Raw genomic sequence first — 22,519 nt, 5'->3', positions numbered from 1 at the left:
TGACCACCTGTTCTTATTTCCTCATCCAGGAATTTTAAGCAAATACACAGAAAGGGCAGGCGGAATGTAATCTGCGCCTTGTGCTATAGATTTCTGTCTCTTAATCTCTCTAGCAAGGGATAGGACATTCTTTGCAATGAACTTAAAAATAAATTGGAAAAAGAAAAACAACAAAAAAAACCCCTTTGCAAGCAATGAAGCCTGCTAAACAATAGCAGGTTCACTTCTGTTTTCTTCTTGTCCGTCGAAGCGCACTGTACAGTATCGGCCCGAAAGTGCTGAGAGAACATCGGATCCTGGTGCTGAAGGGACAGTGTTCCAGCTACGGGGCTCCCACTGTCTCTGCAAGGCCCTGGGTAGTTTTTGTTCCAGGTTTCCTGAAGTAAAGAGCTGCTCGCCAGGCTTGTTCGGGGGCCATGTACGCACATAATACCCTGTTTTATGCATGCAAAGAGCGGTCATGAAGAATAGCCTGGGCCTCGGTGTGCGTAAGAACATGCACCTAACCCGACTCTGCATGCACATTTACGAGCATGGGGGATAGATGTTCCGGGGGAGGGGCCCGAAGTTGGAAGTTAAGCACATGTGTTATATTTTTAAAAGGAGCGGCCTAGTGTTTAGAGCTCCAGGCCGAGAAACGGGGATGTCAGGGGTCAAGTCCTGCTTCTCTCACTGATGCGCCTCGTGACCTTTCATTGCTTCCCTCCCAGGCACAGACTATAAGCCCTCTGGGGCAGGGACCTACCAAATGTTCCTGAATTTTTATCTCACCTTGAGCTTGGATTTCTAAACGTGAGTAATTATACCTAAAATCCAAATCCCAAAACCATTGAGTAAATTTTCATATACAGGCAAAGTAGATTGTACTCTTGTACATACTGTTTTATAAATATGAAAAGTACTCGCATATTTTTGGTTTCACGAGCACATTTACCATTTTAATTATAACTCCAGAGAAGGTTGATAACAGTGGATATTTCTGCTGTTAATGCTCTGTTCGGCTGACCAAGAAAGAAACAGGTTGCATATATACAATTTTTAAAAATTCCTTGTTCTCACTTTTTTGTTTAGTTTAAGCCTTTAACACACACTAAATATCCCTTGTTCTCTGTATACAGTGCTGTGCCGACCAGAGGATGTGGTGTCTGGTGAAAACTGTAAACAGATTGTGTAACCAGGACAGATGGCTCAAAGATCAGATCTAGATTAGGGGGCTTCAGTTACACAAATGTACGCAAATCACACAGAACCTCCCAGTGCTAGGTCGGTATATAGACAAATCCTGAATAAGTGCAGTGAAATATCCTTCTAAAGTCTAGGCCATGCTCAGCTATACTTATTACTAGATAATGCTCAGGAACACCAGCGGCGAGGATGTGGCTCTAAATCTAAACAGATATTTTAGTGCCTCTCTACAGTAGGGAAACACAACCGCTCCACCCACTAATATGGGTGGCTCTCATGCATGCAGGGCGTACAGAAAAGCCGTCTGCCTGAACCAGATGGCACAGCTACAGGGCAGGCCAGCAGCTGCACCAACAAGAAAGCCAGTTTGTGTTATTCGATGGAGAAACGGACTGAACGTGGACTGGATCGGACGGCATAGGTCTGAAGTCGTCACGTCCAGCCTCACAGGGCACACGAACAATCAGCTCTCCTCCATGTCAGGCACGCTGGGCGCGACGCGCGGATCACAGAGACTACCGGTTAACATTACGCGGCAAGCTCGTTTCACACCTTGCAGATCGCGCCTTACCTCCGAGTTCCCTGGAAGCTCTGAATCAGCATTTGAATTGTTTTCGAACAGGGGTCCATTGCTGTCGTCCCCTAGAACAACAAAATACTCAGAGTCAGATATTGAAACGCAGGCACCTGACTCCAAAAAGGAATAATCCGTCTGGAAAAGGAGGGGCCAGCATCAGGGCAGTATAGTTGCTCTTTTTAAAAATCTGGTGGGTTGGTTGAGGTGCATGGTGGTGATGGTGGGGAGAATAAAAATCAGGCACCAACCTACAAAATATTTTGTTGTAGTGGAAGCAGTGGGATTGGGCCTGCAGGTCCGTAAACGATTTTTTATTATTTCTATTTTTTTTTTCAGCATTTAACAAACTATAGCATTTGAAGAAAGCCGGTTAAGGAAAAGTTATCCGGGAACACTATCCAGATAACTTTCTAACCTAACCAGCTGTATTCGAATATAGCCAGTTAGATTTAAAGTTATTTGGGAAATATAAACTAGAAAACTATTTATGTACAGTCAGTGGGAGAATTTATCCTGCTAACTTTAGCTGGATAAGTTATCCGTTTTAGGAATATTGGCCTCAAAATGAATACACAGGTCATGAATCCAGGATCACACTCACAAACACATCCTAAATCAGCAGTACAGGGTGCTGTTAAGTCAGATAGCAAGGGACTGGCTGTGGAGAAGATGTTTGCCCAGTATCCATGAAATGCACACGGACAGAATTATTTTGCCAGCAAGCACCTGTGAAGAACTCCAGGTAGCACTGAGGGGGACGATCTGCAGATGTTTTCCACTGCTCGGACTTCTTTGGTCCATTAGTGGAGTTGCTCTTTCGAGACAGGACACAATTCCTCCTGTACCGTCTAAGTCGCCTTGCATTCCCAGACATAAACAGGAGACTGCACGTTTCACAAACACAACACCCTGTTATGCTGCATCTCTGCTAGAATCTGGGCCTCCTGCTGGCTCCTTTCACCAGGCCCCATCACGGCCCCGGATGGTTTTGATAGGACCGGCTTTGTTTGACCAGCAGCCACCAGTTTGCACAGCAGATGGAGGAAAGCTGAATTAGCAGCTGATCAGACAGGAGAAACCTTTGCCCCGAGTATGCACTGGAACAGCACAGTTTACAGAGCCCTTCCTTCAGTACTGAAGAAGAACTGCATTGTTGGGGCTTGGATAACAGCAGAGTATTCTTCTGTAAAGGCATGCAGAGTCAGAAACGCAAGGGCAGGGAAAAAAAAAAAGCTATCTTTCGTGGGATGAACTTATGCTAACTCACAGCATTCTTTCTGCAAGAGTCAAGCGGTCAGATAACGTCATTAAAAAAAAAAAAAAAAAAGGCTTTTTAAGCATCTGTAAAAAGAAAATGTGTTGCCCTGGGAAACCAGAGGATCACTCGATCCGCCCACAGGAACTGGTTCAGAACTGGCACACACCACAAATTATAGCAGATTAAACAGTGTGCTTACAGAGAGAGAGAGACATGTAACTACATAAGAACAACACAAACCGAACAGGTCACAGACTCTTCCTAACACAAAGACAACACAAACCGAACAGGTCACAGACTCTTCCTTCTGCCCTCAAGCCATTACAAATCCAGTGTGGTGATTGTTGAATTTTATTTTTTTTTTGTCTTTTAGTGACAGCTCGTAAGTACCAAAACCTAATATACTGGACAATATCTGGGACTAGAAAACTATTCCCCTTCTCTCCAGCAGAGAACCAAGGCCAAATCCTTCCCTCTCTAGTGCAATCCCCTCCTGTTTCATTACCAAACCTGGGGATGTGGGATTTCCTGTGTACCCACAGAAATTAATGAGAATAATAATAATAATTTATATGAAAGAAACAGGAAGCTAAAGGAACATTTCCTTCCATCAGTCAGGTCTCACGTTGGAAGAGGCACAATGCTAGCTCCACCACAATCTCGTAACAGCTCGTAAAACCCAAGATACGGCAGTCCTGGAGTTTGCACACTTGATTTGCAAAGTAAAAGAGCAGAAAAACTACTGCAATGATTAAGCATTTATTTTGTCCCAAGATTAATAACCAACAGAAAACAGGCTGCACCCCCCATGCTAGAGATGCTGCAGTCTTGGTGCTGACTCACTTGATGGCTCCTCAGGAGATCAAGTCATTAGGATGCATGCACTCTCTCACTCCTGCAGCCCAGTCTCTTGGTTTAGCAGTCTTTGAGCTTATATTGTGTTTATTTACCTTATTCAATGCATGAACAACATTCTTAACTCCCACAGGAGTAGTAAAAGATTTGCAGTGGACAGTGAAACGTCATCTTGTAACAGCGAAAAAAAAAAATACATTGGACAAGTAACTGCTCAGAGTGCAAAATGGTTGCTGTCGTATTTTTGGATCTTTCCATGGAAAGTCAATGGGAAAAAATATTGCTATTTGTGTTCAGAAGCAGGTACAGAGCAGCTTCTGTCTCCACATCTGCAGTCTAGAAGGAAGGGTGTTATTACTTTCAGCTTTCTGCGATACGTCTGGATCCTGTGTATATACTTGGGCACAGAGGGTCAGAATTACTCATCACGCCTCTGAAAACATCCTCGAAGAGGACCTCCAGTGCTAAAGCCACTGCGCAAGCCTGAAATGCTCACGGCTGCAGCATGACTCATAGCTCGGATCTCCTCAATTTATGGCAGGAAATCTGGTTTTTCTACATTTTTAAGTACAGGGAAAAATGCAACAGAATCCAGAATGAGTCTTTAAGGAGCTGACATCACTACGAGATTCCTCCGAACGTGTCCACTCCCGAGCGCTGCTTCTCACCATTGTTCTCTCTCACTGGAGAGCCACTTTAACCAATGACAGATGGCAGGAAACGGGGGAAAATGCACCAGAGGCCCTACCCAACGGAAAGTCCCCGTTCAGTGCAAACTTCAAATCTGCCTGAACAGAAGAACAGCTTGAGTAGAGTAAGGAGGCAGAACCCCGGGGAAATTTCTTTCCAAAACAGCCCTACTTCGGGGGGAGGGGGGAATAAAAAATAAAAAATATCAAGCCAACCAGGAGCGGAGAACATGCTAGGTGAAGTCCACGATCTCCTTCTTGTTCTTCATGTCCTGGACCATCGTCTGGGACCAGTTCAGGAGCCCCAATGGGTGGTCCGGGTAATGGTGAAAAGCAGCGATAAGGAGAGACCCGCCGGAAGCAACGTTGCTTTCTACCGCAGGGCCATGGCATGTAAACAGACTGCATCCCAAGCCAGCTCTCACCCGCAGGAAGTGCACATTTTCCCCCATGGGTAACAGGCCCTGTTGCTTTTCCAAGACCACATCGAGCGGTCCACGTTAAAAGTGCAGCATCTCTAGCATGAGCACGTGGCCCGATCATCGTCAAGACTGGATCGGAGACGAGACAGCACCGCACACCCTGTGACACACAGACACGGGACATGGAAGAGAGGAGGAGGGGTTAGCAAGGTACCTGCAGACCTGGAACGCTTGAAGTCGGTGAGGACTGCGAGATCATCTTTAGGGGAAAAGACAGGAAATTAAGAGCCAGAAAACGGTACCTGGCGTTTGCAATTTTTATCCTAGGCCTCTCCTCCCCCTGTGTTAGTGTCTGTGATGGCAAATAAGAGCCAAGAAGTTACACACAGGAAAACATCGCTAAGATATTAGTCTTAAAAGGGTCCTTCTAGAAGGAACAGTAACATTTTCTTATTTTTTTCAGTGAGATATAAAATACCAAGAAAAATCAAAAGGGTGTTTTCAAATCATTTTTGCCATAGGTATAAAAAGAGACAAAGGTTTGCATATCAGGCGCCTACACATGTACACTTCTAGATAAAAGATGATTTGCTACAGAATTCAGACTATTTTAGGTTTTTGGTGTCTCCATCTCGGCACACTGCCTGGCATCCTAACCATGGAAGAAGTGACATGGTACTGCATGTAAAGCACAGACAGGCTACAAAGACACACACACCCCCCTAATTACTAAGCATCTAAAATATGTGGATTTCAAATGCTCTGGAACGAAAGCAATCAAGGCAGACAACAGTTTCCAGGAGGGTTCCAGGTTATCAGGGTCAAGCTTAGTCCCGCTTCTGCCCCATTGGCTCTGTAGGTGCAAAATCCCCTGTCCAGGAAGACCTGAAGTGACCTGCTAACTGGAAACCGCAGCCCTGCTGTTATACTGCAGCCAGCTTCTAATGCTGATGCTTCTATTATCTCTTACACCAGAATTAGGGGCATTCTTTTTCAGTTTTTTATTTTATTTTTCCCCAGGAATTTTAGTGTTTTATTATAACGAAGTAAACCATTTCTTTCCACTGAAGGGCTTCCATTTTTTGTTCGTTAAACACTGATAAATTCCAGAGAAAAATAAAAGATTTGAAAACGAAGATCCCTAACCATAACACTGCTAGTTCCTTCCCAGCAAAATGCCAGTGGTGTAGGTAGCCAGCCTGGACAATGGATAGAGGCAGACTTTCTCCAGGTCTGGGGAGAAGGTGACCTGCATCATTTCAACGCATCCTTAGACACATCCATGCTTGGGTGTCTGCAGCCTTGTACTACTACAGCACTTAACATTTCTATAGCGCTACATGACGTACGCAATGCTGTGCAAGCACACAGAAAGACAGTCCCTGCTCAATAGAGTTTACAATCGAGTCCTGCTGTCGCTCCTTGTGACCTTGTGTAAGCCACTTTACTCTCCATTGCCTCAGGTACAAACTTAAGATTGTGAGCCCTCTGGGGATAGGGAAATACCTACAGTACCTGAATGTAATCGACTTTGAAGCGTTGAAAAAAGTGCGAAAAGCGGAATATAAATAAAGAAAATAAAATAATTAATAAAGAAAATCTAAATCAGACTTGGTTAAAAGAGCATTGGTTAAAAGCATTGCACACAGCGTCCACCTTTCCAAGCTGCGCGCTAGTCTCTGGCCTGCCCCGTCCAATGCAAAATCAGACCCGGTCTAGACACCGTGACAATGTACAGCAGCCCTGCCAGTGCTAACTTGATTGATTACTATAGGAAAGATAAAAAATCCCAGCCACCGCCTTCGTGCATTGGGCGGGTGGCAGGACGACTGTCGACATGCACACAGGCAGAACCGAAGGCCTGCCTCTCTCAGGACAGTTACCAGAGCAGCAGGCCTCAGCACTCAGCTGCATTTCACGCTCTCGGCAAGGTTAAATTAAAGCTGAGGAGCTGAGAGCAGTGCGGTAATGGAGGTCCTTCCAGAACCCACAGCATCTAAATCCAGGACGTAAGGAAACTGGGCCGCCTGAACAGAAAAGACTAAAACAAACACTTTGCATCAGAGGGGAGCCTGGAACCAGGGGGGGTGGCAAATGTCTGGGCAGAGATCAGAACCAGGTAAAGTAAGACACACCCAGCTGGAGCAGAGAGCAGACAAGCATTAAAGAGAAGAGCCTAGCATGGGACTCTGGGGCATGTAATAAGAGCTCAGCCAGATAGAAATAAACCAAGATAAGGCATTAGAAACCTTTGACCATTAAACTTGTGTGCTAAAAAAAAATAATAAAAAAAATGCTCTCTCTGGGCTCAGGTGTTGTGACCTGACCCAGGAACACATTATCACTTCAAGCACATCTCACCAGGCCACTCCTGAAAGCTTGACATGGACAGAAGGACGCTGCAGAAGAAGCGCTCGCTGGGCCGACGTGAAACGGCGCAAAATACGCTTCTACCAAAATAACTCTGGTACTTGTACACGCTGAAACAAGTCAGAGATTCGAGGGGGCAGGGAGTTTCAAATCCTCTTCGAATTTAAAGCAAAATGCGTATCTGAAGGGTGAGCGTTCATCAATCAATTCCCGATCAATGCCCATCCACTGGGCACTTAACCAAATAAAATGGATGACAGTGCAAGATTAAATTCTCTTCAAGACGAGAATGAGACATTTTGAGTGCTGCACAGAGTAGTTGATGGCAGAAAAAGACAATTGGTCCTGCCAGTCTACTCAGCTATTCTGTCCACACTGCTAAGGATATATCCCAGCTGTAGAAGGTTGACGGCATGCAGGATTTCTCTCCACATGTAATCAGTTTTCTTTACCATTTCTCTACCATTTTGGGGAGATAAATATTAAATCCCACGCTGTGACACTGGACACTTGTGAATCCTTAACCCAGAGATTCCTTCTCGAACCTGTGAGCTGGGTTTTCATGATACCCACAATAAATACACACAAGAGAAAATCTGCACATATAGGGAGTCAATTTTAAAAGAGTTTTGCGGGCTTTGTGCATATAAAATCAAGATACATGCGCATACATAGCCCTTGTGCATGGTAAGTGAATTTTCTGAAGGTGTGACTTACACGGGTATTTACCACCTCACTCGCACTTCTATGTGAGTAAGAAAAGGGCGTTCCCAGGTGGGTTCAGAAGTGCACACCCAAGTAAGTATTTTAGAAGTGGTGTGCATGCAACTTACACAATGCTTTTGCAGCTGCTACTCGAGGTGCAGAAGGAAAGTGCACCTGCAGCTTTTGGGTGGAAGGTCTGGGTGACCTGGTGATTAAAGTCTGCACTGAGGAAAGCATTTTCATAAGGGGAGTATATGCATACGTTATAAAATGCCTGTCCCCCTGTACATATTATGGAATATGCTTCTAAAACACTTGAGGAAAGAAGTTATGGAATTCAGGTGACAGCTGAAGGCAATATTATTTAATGTGTTCATTTTTATTGTTATATGAATGAATGATTTTATTTTATGTAATTTTAACTTTTTTTTATGTGAAGTTGTTGGCTGTGTATGTATTTTTTTTATACCATCCTGGATAAAACATATTTTTGGAAGCACGCGGAATATAAGATTGCGTAATAAATAACTAAATAAATAATGCATAAACTATTACATGCAGAAGGTGCAATTATTTCCTGCATAAAAACGTGTGAATACTTTTACAAAATAGACATAGAACGTTTATGGATCCCTGTATTAAAAAAGTGTGCATGTACTGACAAAGCCGCAGGCAGAGATGTGTGGCATTTTCTACAGCGGGGTGACTGCCGCCACATTAGATGCAGATTAATGAGAATTCCCTACATAGTGGCTTACATAGCAGACCTTGGCACCTCATGCTTATTCCTTGTGGATATTCTGAAAGCCAAACTGCTTGAGGGGCTCACCAGGACACATTTAGGAAGCTCTGCCTTAACCTCTTGTCTTAAACAGTGAAGCAAAGACCAGAAACTTGGCTCGAAGTATCAATTCCACAGTGCATGCAAGACTCAGTGAAATTTCCTCATTGCTGAAGAGACACAGAAGAATGGAGGACATAAAAAAAAGAAACCAGAAAAGGCCACTTTGAGCTACGGAATAAGCGATAATATGCAAGGTTCTGCACCTGAAACCCTCTGACCTCTTTTCCATCACATGTAGAGATCTTAGCTCCCCTGCTCATATTATTTTATCAGGCTGCGGGATAGAAATAATCCCAGTGAGATGTACTTTCTCCTAAGTTATTTATGTCACTGCATTTTAGCTTAGAACGGTCTTCAAGGCCCGCTTGCACTCCAGCAGCTGCTGGTCTTCTCCAGCACGTACCCGGAAGCTGTCCAAAAACTATTTTGGGAAGAGAATTAACTTTACAACCAGCAGTGCTGAAATGCACAAGAGCCTTGCTCATGCCATGCGCCACATTACGTTACTAGAGCAGGCGAGACTGAGCTGAAGGATTGCTTCCCAAGTTTTAACTTCAGTGCCACGGATCCCTTTGTGGCCAAACACCTCCCACTGTCTGAGTACAGCTCTTTTTCTTCTCCAGAGCCTGGGTCTCAGTCTTGGGTTCTCTGTTCTTGGGGGATAAGGCACGAAGCAGTAGAAGCCTTGCTGTAAACTATCAGACTTCTCGGCATGGATGATCCCTCCATTAAGTCCACGCAAAGCTTCCCAGGTTTCCATTAAAACTTTAATGATTTTTCCAAAGGCTTGGAGTGTCACGCAGCCTAGGAACGGAGGGAGCAATCTGAATTGCTTCCGCACGCTCCCGGTCAATCTGTTGTGCACGGTGCTTTTACCACCTTCAACGCCAGAGACCAGGCTGTGCTCCAGAGAGAGGGCTGATGGGGACTTTTACTTTTTTTTCAGCGATCGTCGCCACGTCTTCATGTTCCCAGTGAAGCCAGTGGGCTGAGAGCCACCCTCCCCCAATACAGAACAGGTTTTTTATCTCAATTGAAAGGCTCATAGCTCGCACCCCATGACCGACTACCAAAAGGCCAAGCTGATCTTAGCCAAAAGACCAAAGAAGCCAGGCAGAGTATTGGATTACGTTCCTGCCAAACCCTGGACCACTCCCAGCCAGGCCCTCAAATCCAACGTACTGGATTGCCTCAGAGTCACTTTGTGGAAGGTTATTGGGGAGAATAAAGGGTGCAAATTGGTGATAAGGTGGTGTAAAGCATTAGAAATGTGTTAAGTACAGAGTGAAAAGCATAAACGGGAACCCTCAGACTTAACGTCACCTAATCCCTGGAGCGTAGCCGCCCACCACTTAGCTTGCAAACAAGGTCACATAACGCATAACTCTGCTGAGAGACAATAAAACCATTCAGCTTTTACAGGTACACAAACTTTCAGTTCATGTCAGACCAAACAATATGTATGTGCGTGCTCGTCATGCACTAGTAACACATCTGCCCTGTCATAGGTTCATGCCTCACGATGCAACGGGACAGGAAGAGCTGGCAGGCCTTCAAAAGCAAGAAAGAGAACAAAAAGATCTGGATTCTGACAAAAATTGAATGCTTAAAAATCCCTCTGCCAGAAACACAAAGGCTCCCACTTAACTGCCAAAGCTTGGATGGCTTCCTTTGCCGGTCAGGCAGGGCTTGCAATGTGATTCGGTGAACCGGCCATCGTTACACGCAGTCCTGCACAGTCGGAAAGCAGCTAACAGCCACTGCGTTCGGAACCAGCAGGCCCAGCATATGCAGGCAAGGCAAGCCAAACCCATAGCACCAAGAAATGGATCCCACTGAGAAGGGATTTATAAACAACACGCACCAAACCCATATAAGGAAGAAACCAGTTTCAACTTGGGGATCTTAGTAAGCCGTTTGCACCAGCATAAAAAGCGTGTAGTGTATACTATGTGGTTTTAAGAGCACACAGCTCATATCTGCATATACAGCAATACAGAGGTCCATATTCAAAAGCATTGAGCTGCCTAACTCGGAAGTTAGCCAGTTACATGAATACGTGGGTACATATCCAGCTAAATTCTAGCTGGCTAATAAGTTAGGTGGCTAGAATTTAGCCAGCTAAGTTAGGAACGTTCTGTTACTAAGAGGAGCTGAATTAGCCAGCTAACTCTGATATTCAGAGCTAGCCAGATGAGTTAGGTGGCTAAGTCTGGTCGGACGAAAGAGCTTCCTAAAGTTAGCTGACTATCTTTAATAGTGTGGCTGCACTACTGAATACGGCTCCAAGGTTAGACAGATACGTTTATCCAGCTAGCATTTCTATCCAGGCAGTGTCTGAATATGGATATCACAGATATTATGGGGCGGATTTTCAGAGCCCTGCTCGCGTAAATCCGCCCAAACCGGGCGGATTTACGCGAGCAGGGCCCTGCGCGCCGGGAAGCCTATTTACATAGGCCTCCCGGCGCGCGCAGAGCCCCGGGACTCACGTAAGTCCCGGGGTTCTCGGACGGGGGCGTGTCGGGGGCGGGCCCGGTCGTCGCGGCGTTCCGGGGGCGTGTCGGCAGCGTTTTGGGGGGCGGGTACGGGGGCGTGGCCGCGCCTCCGTACCCGCCCCCAGGTTGCGGCCCAGCGCGCAGCAGGCCCGCTGGCGCGCGGGGATTTACGTCTCCCTCCAGGAGGCGTAAATCCCCCGACAAAGGTAAGGGGGGGGTGTAGACAGGGCCGGGTGGGTGGGTTAGGTAGGGGAAGGGAGGGTAAGGTGAGGGGAGGGCAAAGGAAAGTTCCCTCCGAGGCCGCTCCGATTTCGGAGCGGCCTTGGAGGGAACGGGGGGAGGCAGCGCGGCTCGGCGCGCGCAGGCTATACAAAATCGACAGCCTTGCGCGCGCCGATCCAGGATTTTAGTGGATACGCGCGGCTCCGCGCGTATCCACTAAAATCCAGCGTACTTTTGCTTCAGTCTGATGCGCAAGCAAAAGTAGGCTGATCGCGCTTCTTTTAAAATCTACCCCTATGCCTGGCGATAATCTATAAGTCATAAAAATACAGCCACACGGCACAACGCACTTTACACAAAGCGTCAAAATGGAAACAAGGAGCTGCAGAAAAACAGAGAAATCCAGTGCAATCCATTTTATGCAAGCAAGTCGCTAGCGTGAAGCTTTCCAAATGTTAAGCCATAATGTGCCAGTGTCATCCAGATACAGCTTATCACGCTCTTCCCCAGTTTAAAGGCCGATCTGTTACAATACCAGCACGAACGAACGTTAACTGCAATAAATGTGGCCTCATCCTAGCAATACACATGCAGTTTACATGTGCACTGCTACAGCATTGGGTAATTAAGATGATGATAAGGATAACAAATTGCATAAACACCAAACTAACGGGGTTATTTTCTAAAGGCTTATCGCACGTGATACCACCGTATCGCATGCGAAGGCTGCGGGCTTTTGCAGGCCCGCCCCCCCCCCCCCCCGTTTTCGCAGGATTCATCATTCTGCGAAAGAATGATGAATCCAGGCCTAAAACCTTTAGTGAATGCCTTGGCCACTGTAACAAAAACAGCAGCCTGCTTATAACTGTACAAGGATTCCCAGTCCTCGACCACGCAACAAGACGACATGCTGAGTCAGCAGTGCTAAGATCTGTAGCCCACAGGGTTACGTTAATAGCAAAGCAGATGTCGGCGCTGGCCTCTTGGCCTAGGCAAGTCCTTAGTCACCCTAGGTAAAGATTTGTATAAATGCACTTACTGCCGTCTGTGGCAATCACCAGCAGGAATAAACACACAAAAATACAGCCCACATACAGCATCAGAAACCAGCACAAATCCTGCACTAATGTCTGACAAGCTGCTTTCAAAAGAAATTCTTCGAAGATTTTTTTCTGAGGTTCCTCATTTCTTAAGGAATTTCTGGTTTTGTTTTGTTTTGTTTTGCCGCCTTTTTTTTTTTTTTTTGCAGGTTTCTGGTTTTCCCTCTGCGTTTCCACAGAATATTAACCACCCATGAAAGAATATTACGATGGATCTGCACTCCAGCTGCCTGCATTCTCCACCCCCCCCCCATACCATAAGCCAGCGGTAGCCAACTCTGATCCTCGAGGGCCGCAAACGGATTTGGTTTTCAGGACAGCCAGAATGAATATGCATGAGATGGATCTGCATATAAGGCAGGCAGTGCATGCAAAGCTCTTGCATAATTCATTGTGGCTATCCTGAAAACCAGGCCTGACTGCAGCTCTTGAAAGCCGGTGCTGGCTACCTCTGACTGTGTCTAAATCTGGGCCAGACCCTAAAGTAGAAGCATTGTGGAAGGACCATGGCCCCGGCAGAGAAATCTCGTGAAACCTTTCCCCGATTCCACGGTGTCCCGGTTCATGACTACGGACTGACAGCCTTGCCTGAGTATGCATCGCTGCCCCAAGGCAGTGGCGAAAGGCTCCGAGTCCCCCATGCCAGCTCCCCCAGCTTGCCGCATGGTGCCACGATGACATTTTAAAAAGTACAGTGGAGAAACTCTAAACGCTGCCATCTGGGAGTGAGGCGAACCACAGTTTTAAATCACTAGGGCTGAGGGCGTACCTAGGCATATAAAAAGAGAGAGGCGGGCCGCAGATCAAAACCAAAAGATACCCGTGGGTGAAAATCGGAGGTTGCATTCCTCCCATTTTTCTCTCTTAATAGTGGAAATCACATTGCTATTTCTGCGATGCAAGCTCCTCTGGCTTCTTTGTGGAGGAGGGCGGCATACAGAGACTGAAAAGGTGATGTAAAATAATTTCATTGCACTTGTGTTTGAAATAAAGGACTCAGCCGTACACCTAGAGGCAACCTGGGCCACCTTTCTAGCATTACGGCCCAAAGCAAGCCCTTACGATACGCCCATCGCCCACTTCCAGCTCCACTACCTAACACCGGAGCAAAAGGGTCCCTGCATTAGGAAGCAGCTGGGACGGGGGGGGGTTTACTGTTACCGTCCTCCCGGTGCCTGCACCACCACGGAGGATTCGGCAGTGTGGACCTCCAACAGAGCGCTGCATTCCAGCTTCCCTAATTCATAGCTAGGAGAAGCCTCTTTGGAGCAACAAACCACAAACCACTGGTAATTTGTAGGCAGGCTGCTGAAAAAATTAAAGGCCTGTGTGTGTTATATCTGGATCGAAGGAACACCCTAGCTACTGAACGAGAGCTCTTGATCTTTTTTTTCTGCTGACACCCCCCCCCCCCCCCCCGGCCCGATAATACAGACGTTTCGCAGCCTTGGGAATTTCAGCTGGAAAAACTCCACCACAACGTAAAGGGAGGGAACATCTTCAGACCCTGGCATCACACCGCCGTCCAACAAAGAGCAGACAAGAGAACAGACGCTGCTAGGGACACAAGGTCAGGAAAAGAAAGAACACTGCATCAGAGCCAACGTGGAATAGCAAAGCCGATTTTACTAGGAAAGGTTTCATCTTAGCCTACAGCAAGGAATTATCACCGCCCACTGGCAGAGCCACACTGGAAAATTAAAAAAAAAAAAAACAAGCTGCTGCAGCTCAGAGAGACAAGAAGAGCACAAACCATGCTTGGTTCCTTAATATGTGCTTGCATCATGGGCCTTCCAGATGCACCAAACACTTTTCCATAGACAGAGACGCAAAATGGGCAAAACCCTTTGACTTATCAAGCAACTATTATAACCTTCTGCACTGCTGGGAAAAGGGGGGAGGTTCTGCTTCTTTACGCATGCTTCAGTAGATGGATGGGCACTCCCCCAACCATCCAGCAAAAAAAAGGAAGACTCCATAAGACTCCTTCATACTGTATGCACTGCAAACATTCCTGCATCAGACTCCGAGTATGCACTGCAAACATTCCTGCATCAGACTCCGAGTATGCACTGCAAACATTCCTCCATCAAACTCCGAGTATGCACTGCAAACATTCCTCCAAGTATGCACTGCAAACATTCTTTCATCAAACTCAAGAGTATGCACTGCAAACATTCCTCCATCAAACCGAGTATGCACTGCATTCCTGTACAATCAATCCACGTCACATCAAACTCCGAGAGCGTTCATTATAAGCCTCATAACACTCCTTCATACTGTATGCACTGCATTCCTGTCTCATGAAACTCCGAGAGCATTCTTTATTGAGCGTGCACATTTCAAAACGTGCTTGTGCACTTGTGTGTCTGAGCGAGAGTGGGATTTTTCTTGTGTTTGAGAAAAGTCAAATGTGTGTGTGAATGTATATATAAAACTATAAAGGAGAGAAGGCGATAAAGGAAGAGTTGAACGGGCTCATGGTAGAAGAGGGAAGCTTTGTGTGTGTATATGTCTGTGTAGAGAAACAGAGGCTTTGTGCATTTGAAAACAAAATTTGTATTGATATGTGTGTGTGAAATAGAGAATGTGTATGTGTCAATGTGAGGCTCAGAAAGAAGTGTGTTTACATGTGATGGGAGGCAGTACATAAATCGATTGGGTGAGTGTGTGTGTGTGCGTGCATGTGTATGTCCTTGTTGACTTCTGTTTCTATCCGTTTTTCAACTTACACACATAACTTTCCATCGCTGGTCTATTTATGCTGGTAAGTTTTGCAGCACAGGAAAAATACTCTTTAAGTGGACTTGGATACCATCTTCTTGTATCCATTATGGTTGATATACAAATCTATTCTTCCAATGCCACACACAATTTTGAAAGCTACACACTTAAGCTGAAAAGGACATGGATGGAAAACTGCAGTCAATAGGCGTCCTCCAGCACGTCCTATACAGGATGCCTAGAAATTATGCCCGTATCATTTTTCATCCCCTTATGCGTGGGCATGTTATGCACGTAAACTTCTAACTGAGAGAAAGCACGCACGTAAATTCCATTGTCTGGGAAAAAAACAAAACAAAACGGACAAGCCGGAAACATGGGCATGCACATAAAACCCCACCTACCCCTCCCAATAGTCATATACATCTCCCAGTGACCAGAGTACAAGCACACCCAATGGTGGATCAAGGTAATGCACACTCATGCCTCCCTATACACTCTCATGCCTCCCTATACACACCCTATACACTCTCATGCCTCCCTATACACACTCCCCCTCCCCAACATACACACCCACACAAAATGTTAATGACAAAGAATACCTTTGGAAATGTTCCATTCTCCATGGAGCTCACCTTCCCATTCTTAGTGAATATTATGGCCACACAACTGTTATCCCATGAGGTCACCCCTCTCCGCTCTCAGGCATTAATTCTGGCTTGAGTATTTGCCATGTTTGTTGTTATTAATTACTAGCTGAAGTTTTAAAAAGAATTTAATTAGCAACATTTTTCCTTAAGTGAATACAAATTGGAATAGCTAGGCAGGCTTTGAGATGCTTGTTTAAGGCTTAAAATACAAAACCTTCTAGTGGCATGACAATGTACACGCCCACATCCCCAACAGAACCAACCTAATGCAGAGAGAGAGAGAGAGAGGGAGCTTCTGCATGGCAGAGATAACATTGTGATGGGCTAACATCATGAACTACATCTGCAGTTTAATAAAGCTCCCGGCGTGTCAATAAGCCCTGCAGGAAGCTCACTACATGGCCATGTTTCTTAGCAAGAAAGAGCGCTTCTCCCAACTCTAGGGAAGTCAACCATCTGACTGCAGGCGGTCACCTCCAGCTCACAGACAAATGTGCCTGCTCCTGCGACATGGTGACAGCGCTGCTGCAGTATCCGTGGCTGACAGCTGAGCTTCTCCATTGTGTAACAGATGTTACAATGCAACAAGAATGACATTCAGGAAACGCATCCCTCCTCTTTCCACATGCTTCCCTTCTTCACAGACCCCGCCTCTCTCCCCCTCATCCAGCATGTCCTTTGCAAGGAGGGCCCCCTCTTAAGAGAGGGGTGCATTGCATTTGGTACTTTCCGGCTCTGTTTTCTTTTCTCACAATCTGTGCAGATTATTTTTCAAGTGAAATCTTCTGTCACAGATTTCCAATCAAAAGAGGAAGATCCCACGAGGAGAAGCCCCCGCGAGAGGGACACGCTGTCCACCGCACTGCACAAGGACGGGCTTATTCTCCATTCCCAAGATTTCCGTACATGACATGAACTGAGCATGTTCTGGATCACACTGTCGCAACCTGATACATCACAGCCACTGGAAAACATCTGCTGCACTGGAATCTTTTAGCTCATATCTATTTTGTTAGTTTTAGCGATGAATCTGTACTGCCATTAAGCCCCCATCATCCCATTTTACTAAACCCTCAGTCCCCCACTGGGCTCAATCGAAGAAGAGGTCCAGGGTGCTCATGGGCGAGGCACATGAGTTAGGGGTGACGCACTGACTAGTTTTTCCATCTCTTTATGGTTATTAAGTTTTAACTTGGTTTTAGGTGGTTTGGTCCTGATTTGTTGTTGAGGGAGTAGTTATGAGATTTGACAGCTATACGGCAGTTTTCAAATTGTTTTATCTTGTGTGCATAGAAACATAGAAATGACATCAGAAAAAGGACCAAATAGTCCATCCAGTCTGCCCAGCAAGTTTATGGTAGTTTGTGCTGTGCCGTGTAGGTTGCCCCATGCTTATCAGTTTCCCATGCTTATTGGTTAAGGGTAGTAACCGGCGCCACACCAACAAGCTACCCCCATGCACTCTTTTCTTCATTTCCGTTCTCTAGCCTTTAGGGATCCACAGTGTTTATCCCATGCCCCTTTGAATTCTTTCACTGTTTTCATCTTCACCACGTCCTCCAGAAGGGCATTCCAGGCATCCACCACCCTCTCCGTGAAGAAATATTTCCTGATGCTGGTTCTGAGTCTTCCTCCCCGGAGTTTCATTTTATGACCCCCTAGTTCTACTGATTTCTTTCCAACAGAAAAGGTTTGTTGATTGTGCATCACTAAAACCTTTCAGGTATCTGAAGGTCTGTATCATATCTCCCCTGCACCTCCTGTCTTCCAGGGTACACATATTCAGATCTTTCAGCCTCTCCTCATAGGTGTTTTCATACAGCCTCCACACCATTTTAGTCACTCTTCTCTGCACCACCTCCATCCTTACTTTGCCCTCTTGAGATATGGATTCCAGAATTGAACACAATACTCCAAGTGAGACCTCTCCAAGGACCTGAACAAGGGCATTATCACCTCCCTTTTCTTACTGGTTATTCCTCTTTCTATGCAGCAAAGCATTCTTCTGGCTTTAGTTATCACTTTGGTACATTGCTTCGCCATCTTCACATCTTCAAACACTAGTACCCCAAGATTTCTCTCTTGGTCCCTGCACATCAGATTTTCACCCCCTATCACATACAGCTGTTTTGGATTATCACTACCCAGATGCATGAATCTGCACTTCCTGGACCTGAATCCCAGCTACCAAATCTTCAACCACTCTTCCAACTTTCTTAAATCCCTTTTCATTCTCTCTATTCCTTCAGGCATGTCCACTCTATTGCAGATCTTAGTATCATCCACAAATAGACATTTACCTACTATCCCTTCTGCAATATCGCTCACAAACATATTGAACAGAACCGGTCCCAAAACCAAACCCTGTGGCACTCCATTTAACACAGTTTTCTCTTCAGAGTAGGTTCCATTTACCATTATAATCTGTCTCCTATCAGTCAACCAGTTTGTAATCTATGCCACCACTTCGGCGTTCACTCCCAAGCTTCTCATTTTATTCACGAGCCTCCTGTGTGGGACCATATCAAAAGCTTTGCTGAAATCCAACTAGATCACATCAAATGCTCTTCCTCGATCCAACTCTCTAGTCACCCAATCAAAAAAAATCAATCAGATTTGTCTGACAGGATCTTCCCCTGGTGAATCCATGCTGCCTTGGGTTCAGCAATCCATCAGTTTGTAGATAGTTCACTATCCTTTCCTTCAGCAGCGTCTCCATGAATTTTCCCACCACCTATGTGAAGCTAACTGGCATATAGTTTACAGCTCCTCTCTGCTACCACTCTTGTGAAGCGGGCCACCACCACTCTTCTCCAGCCACTCGGCACCACTCCTGTTTCCAGGGACCTATTGAAAAGGTCCTTCAATGTACCCGCCAGCACATCTCTGAGCTCCCTCAGTATCCTGAGGATGTACCTCATCCGGCCCCATGGCCTTGTCCATTTTCAGTTTGTCTAGCTTCTCCCATACATTATCTTCTGTAAACGGAGTATCATATACTCAATGCCCATCTACAGTCTTATTAACTAGCAACAATCCTTCTCTAGGATTTTCTTTAGGTAACATTGAACTGAAGTATTTGTTTAATATTTCTGCCATTTCTTCATCTCTATCCACACATTGTTTCTTGTCACCTTTCAATTTCACCTTACCACTACGGACCTTCCTTCTTTGATATATCTGAAAAATGTTTTCTCTCCTCGCTTTACTTCTTTGGCAATCCTTTTTTCAACTTGAACTTTTGCTTTCCTTATTTATTTCTTCATCTCCATCAGTTTTGACAGATATTCTTCCCTGTATCTTTTTTTGGGATCCTTTATACTTCTTTAATGCTGTTCTTTTTTACTTTATTTTTTCAGTCACCTCCTTAGAGATTGGTTTCTTTTTCCTCTTACTTTTGTTTACTTTTCTAATATATAGATTTGTTGCTTTTGCAATAGTTCCTTTCAGTTTGGCCCACTGTTCCACCTCACCCATTTTCTCCCAGTCTTCCAGTTCATCCTCCAGGTATGTCCCCATTTTGACAACCTCAGTATTTTTGAAACTTGGGTCTTTGTGTGACTTCTCTGTGTCCTATTCGCAAAATTGATCCACACCATCTGATGATCACTGGTGCTCAGGTGAACCCCTATCCAAATTTTAGAGAGCTTACCGCCATTAGTGAGCACCAGATCAAGTATTTCACCCTCTCTCATGGGTTCCATTACCATTTGTTTGAGCAGAGTCCCTTGAAGGGCATCCACTATTGCCAATGAGCAACACTCCACTTCTCTTTCCCACCTTTTGGATATCTTCAACGAGTTCACTATCTAGTTCTTCTATTTGAGTTGGTGGCCTGTAACTCACACACCAGAAAAATTGGAAGCACCATCTTCTTTTTTTTAGGTCAGCCCACAATGCTTCTTCTCTTGCAATTCAGTTGCTTGGATATTGTTTTTGACATAAAGAGCTATTCCTCCCCCTTTTCTGTCCTCTCTTAGCAAGTTATAGCCTGGAATGTCCATATCCCAATCATGAGAATCAGTGAACCAAGTTACTGTAACAGCAACAATGTCCAAGTCCGCCTCCAGTATTAGGGTCTGCAGGTCTGGGATTTCGTTGCCCAGACTTCAAGCACTTGTAGTCCTAGCTTTCCAGCTGCTTTTCACATTCACCTTTTCTGCTGTTTTGAACTGATTGATTTTACTTCCCCTTTACTCTTCCTGTTTAGCTTGTTGGCGACCTGCCAAATTCACTGGCCACCTCCTGCCACCCCTGCTCCCTAGTTTAAGTGCATGAACTCCAGTTAACAGGTTATTGAAGATATGGGGTTTTGACTGGGATTTTATTTCATATATAAACTGTTATAGTGTGGATGTAATATTATGAAGATAAGACTATGATATTTTGTTGCAACTGTTTACTATTTTATGTTTTTTGTTACAAGGACTATGGTTATAAATCACTTTGGGTTGATGAAGAGAAAGCGAATCACTGCATCGGTTTATAAAAACGCAGCCATTTGGGAGAACTGATCCCAGGAGTCCTGATCCCTGCCTGCCTCTCCGTCTTTCTGCAATAAGGAATAACCCAAGTCCTGGCAGTGAGCAATCAGCAAAGGAGTTTGGGAAAAATCCAGTGGCAACTAATCTAAGCAAAACAAGGTTGAGAATGGAACAGAGGGCATTTTTCTCAGCAATCTAGCCAGCGTTGCTTCTCTCGGACCACACCTCACCCTCCCACATGTTGCTTGCACCGCTCTCTCTCCACTGAATCGCACAAAACATTTGCAGAGCTTAATTTGTACACCCTGAATCTCATCCCATCCCTAGTCTTTTTATGATCTGCAGTCTATTGCTCCAAAATTCTGCTTCCTGTTTGATGGTCCAATACCACATTCTGGGGCCAATGTAATAAGCTGAGCACTGGATCCGTGCGCTGCAATTCAGCGGATAGTTTCTTAATGCACACGCTAAAAAATATTAACTTCCAACGCAATAAGCTAATGGGCTGGAAGTTTAAAAAAAGACACCCAAATCCAATAATGTGGGCAAAGAAAACGCTTAGCATGCATACAAACATGACTTGTGCCCAGAAAATCCTGACTACAGGTCCCATCGGTTTCCGCCTGTACATCAACATCACTCCACCTGGCAGGTTAAGTTTCTGGCACTAAGAAAACGTGAGTTAAGCCAGCTCACCTCTCTGCACTGGGGCAGGGGAATTGTGGTACTTGACTTTGTGACAAATGAATTACTAAAATAAACCAGCATGGAGTTTCCTGTGTAGGTCTTTGATTATTTTAATTAGGTCTTGTGTGCCTGTTGTTTATATTTTATTTGATCTACATTCTGCCTGTCAGCCACCTCAAAGTGGATTACATTCAGGAACTGTAGATATTTCCCTGCTTGTACCTGAGATAATGTGACTTGCCCACGGTCACAAGGAGTGGCAGTGGGACTTGAATCCTTGCTTCCCTTGTTCACCGCCCGCTGCTCTAAACCACTAAGCTCGTCCTCCACTCCCAGCTCTTGCTCAGATGAGGACAGAGTTGCTGCCACCTTCTCACCCATCAGGTGAATCAGCCTCCAATGTCTCAGAAAGGATCTAGAAGTCTTTGTCGATCAGAAATGGATACTTTCGATCTCCTGCGGCTGCTCCCGTAAGGACCTCTGCTCTTGCACAGAGCTATGGTTTTCAGAAGCAGACGCCCACCGCGGGAATGGAAATGAACTTGTCCTTCCTGATCCATTGTTAAGAACTGGATAATTCAGGGACATTCCTTGTCTTCCCGTTCTAGGGTTTTATTCTTCTGTTTTTGACAGCTGTTTTATTTGGGGGTTTTTTTTTTTGTTTTTTTGTTTTGCAGAGATTTGAGTATTTAGGGAGCAGTTTACTGTCCTGAGGGTACAGAAACTTAATTTCAAAGGGAAATACCTGGCAGAGTGTCCCTCTGAAAGTGTGCAGGCAGGCGACAAGTGCTCTGGGACTTTGCACCTGCAGTGTCCCCCCAACCTCACAACACTTTCCCCCGTGGCTTGTGAAACAGCGCGTGCGCACTTTAACCCACAGCAAGATGCCTCAGTTCGTCTAACAAATTTTTTTGCAGGTACAGGTGGTTTACCAGCATAAAAACCTTCCAAAAATCATCCACCCCGGGAATCGCAATACTGTAATACATTGGGCACTGAAGGACTAGCCTAGTGGTTACAGCAGCAGGATGAGAACCAGCGAAGCCAGGCTTGAAATCTCACTAATGCTCCTTGCCACCTTCGGCAAGTCACTTAACCTTCCACTGCCTTAGGGCCGCGTTTCCAAAGCATTTTTTTCCCATAGATACAGAATGGGAGAATAGCAAGTCAGGCACTGAGACCGAGAGCTCTCCGGTGACAGGAAAACACCTACAGAACCTGAAGGTGATCCATTCTGAAATACCTGAAA

General features: G+C 45.4%; 1 protein-coding gene across 12 annotated transcripts in view; it reads right to left on the bottom strand.

The window, feature by feature from the left end:
• Positions 1–22,519, bottom strand: part of ANO5 (anoctamin 5) — a 69,848-nt gene that overhangs the window by 43,941 nt on the left and 3,388 nt on the right. For 6 of the 12 annotated variants that reach the window (XM_029582492.1, XM_029582496.1, XM_029582499.1 and 3 more), the window contains exons 2-3: positions 4,990–5,146; positions 1,757–1,827 (exon numbers count right to left, since the gene is read on the bottom strand). In XM_029582492.1, coding sequence (XP_029438352.1) covers positions 1,757–1,827; positions 4,990–5,107 — 189 coding nt within the window. In that variant the 5' untranslated portion in view covers positions 5,108–5,146. Of the gene's footprint in view, positions 1–1,756; positions 1,828–4,989; positions 5,147–5,200; positions 5,246–22,519 lie in introns of all 12 variants that reach the window. The other 6 variants (XM_029582495.1, XM_029582497.1, XM_029582503.1 and 3 more) reach the window with 2 other exon arrangements.

Source organism: Rhinatrema bivittatum, chromosome 17 (genome assembly GCF_901001135.1).
Source record: "Rhinatrema bivittatum chromosome 17, aRhiBiv1.1, whole genome shotgun sequence".
NCBI lineage: Eukaryota > Metazoa > Chordata > Amphibia > Gymnophiona > Rhinatrematidae > Rhinatrema > Rhinatrema bivittatum.
Note: the sequence above shows the minus strand (reverse complement) of the source record. Positions and strands in the feature narration are given on the sequence as shown.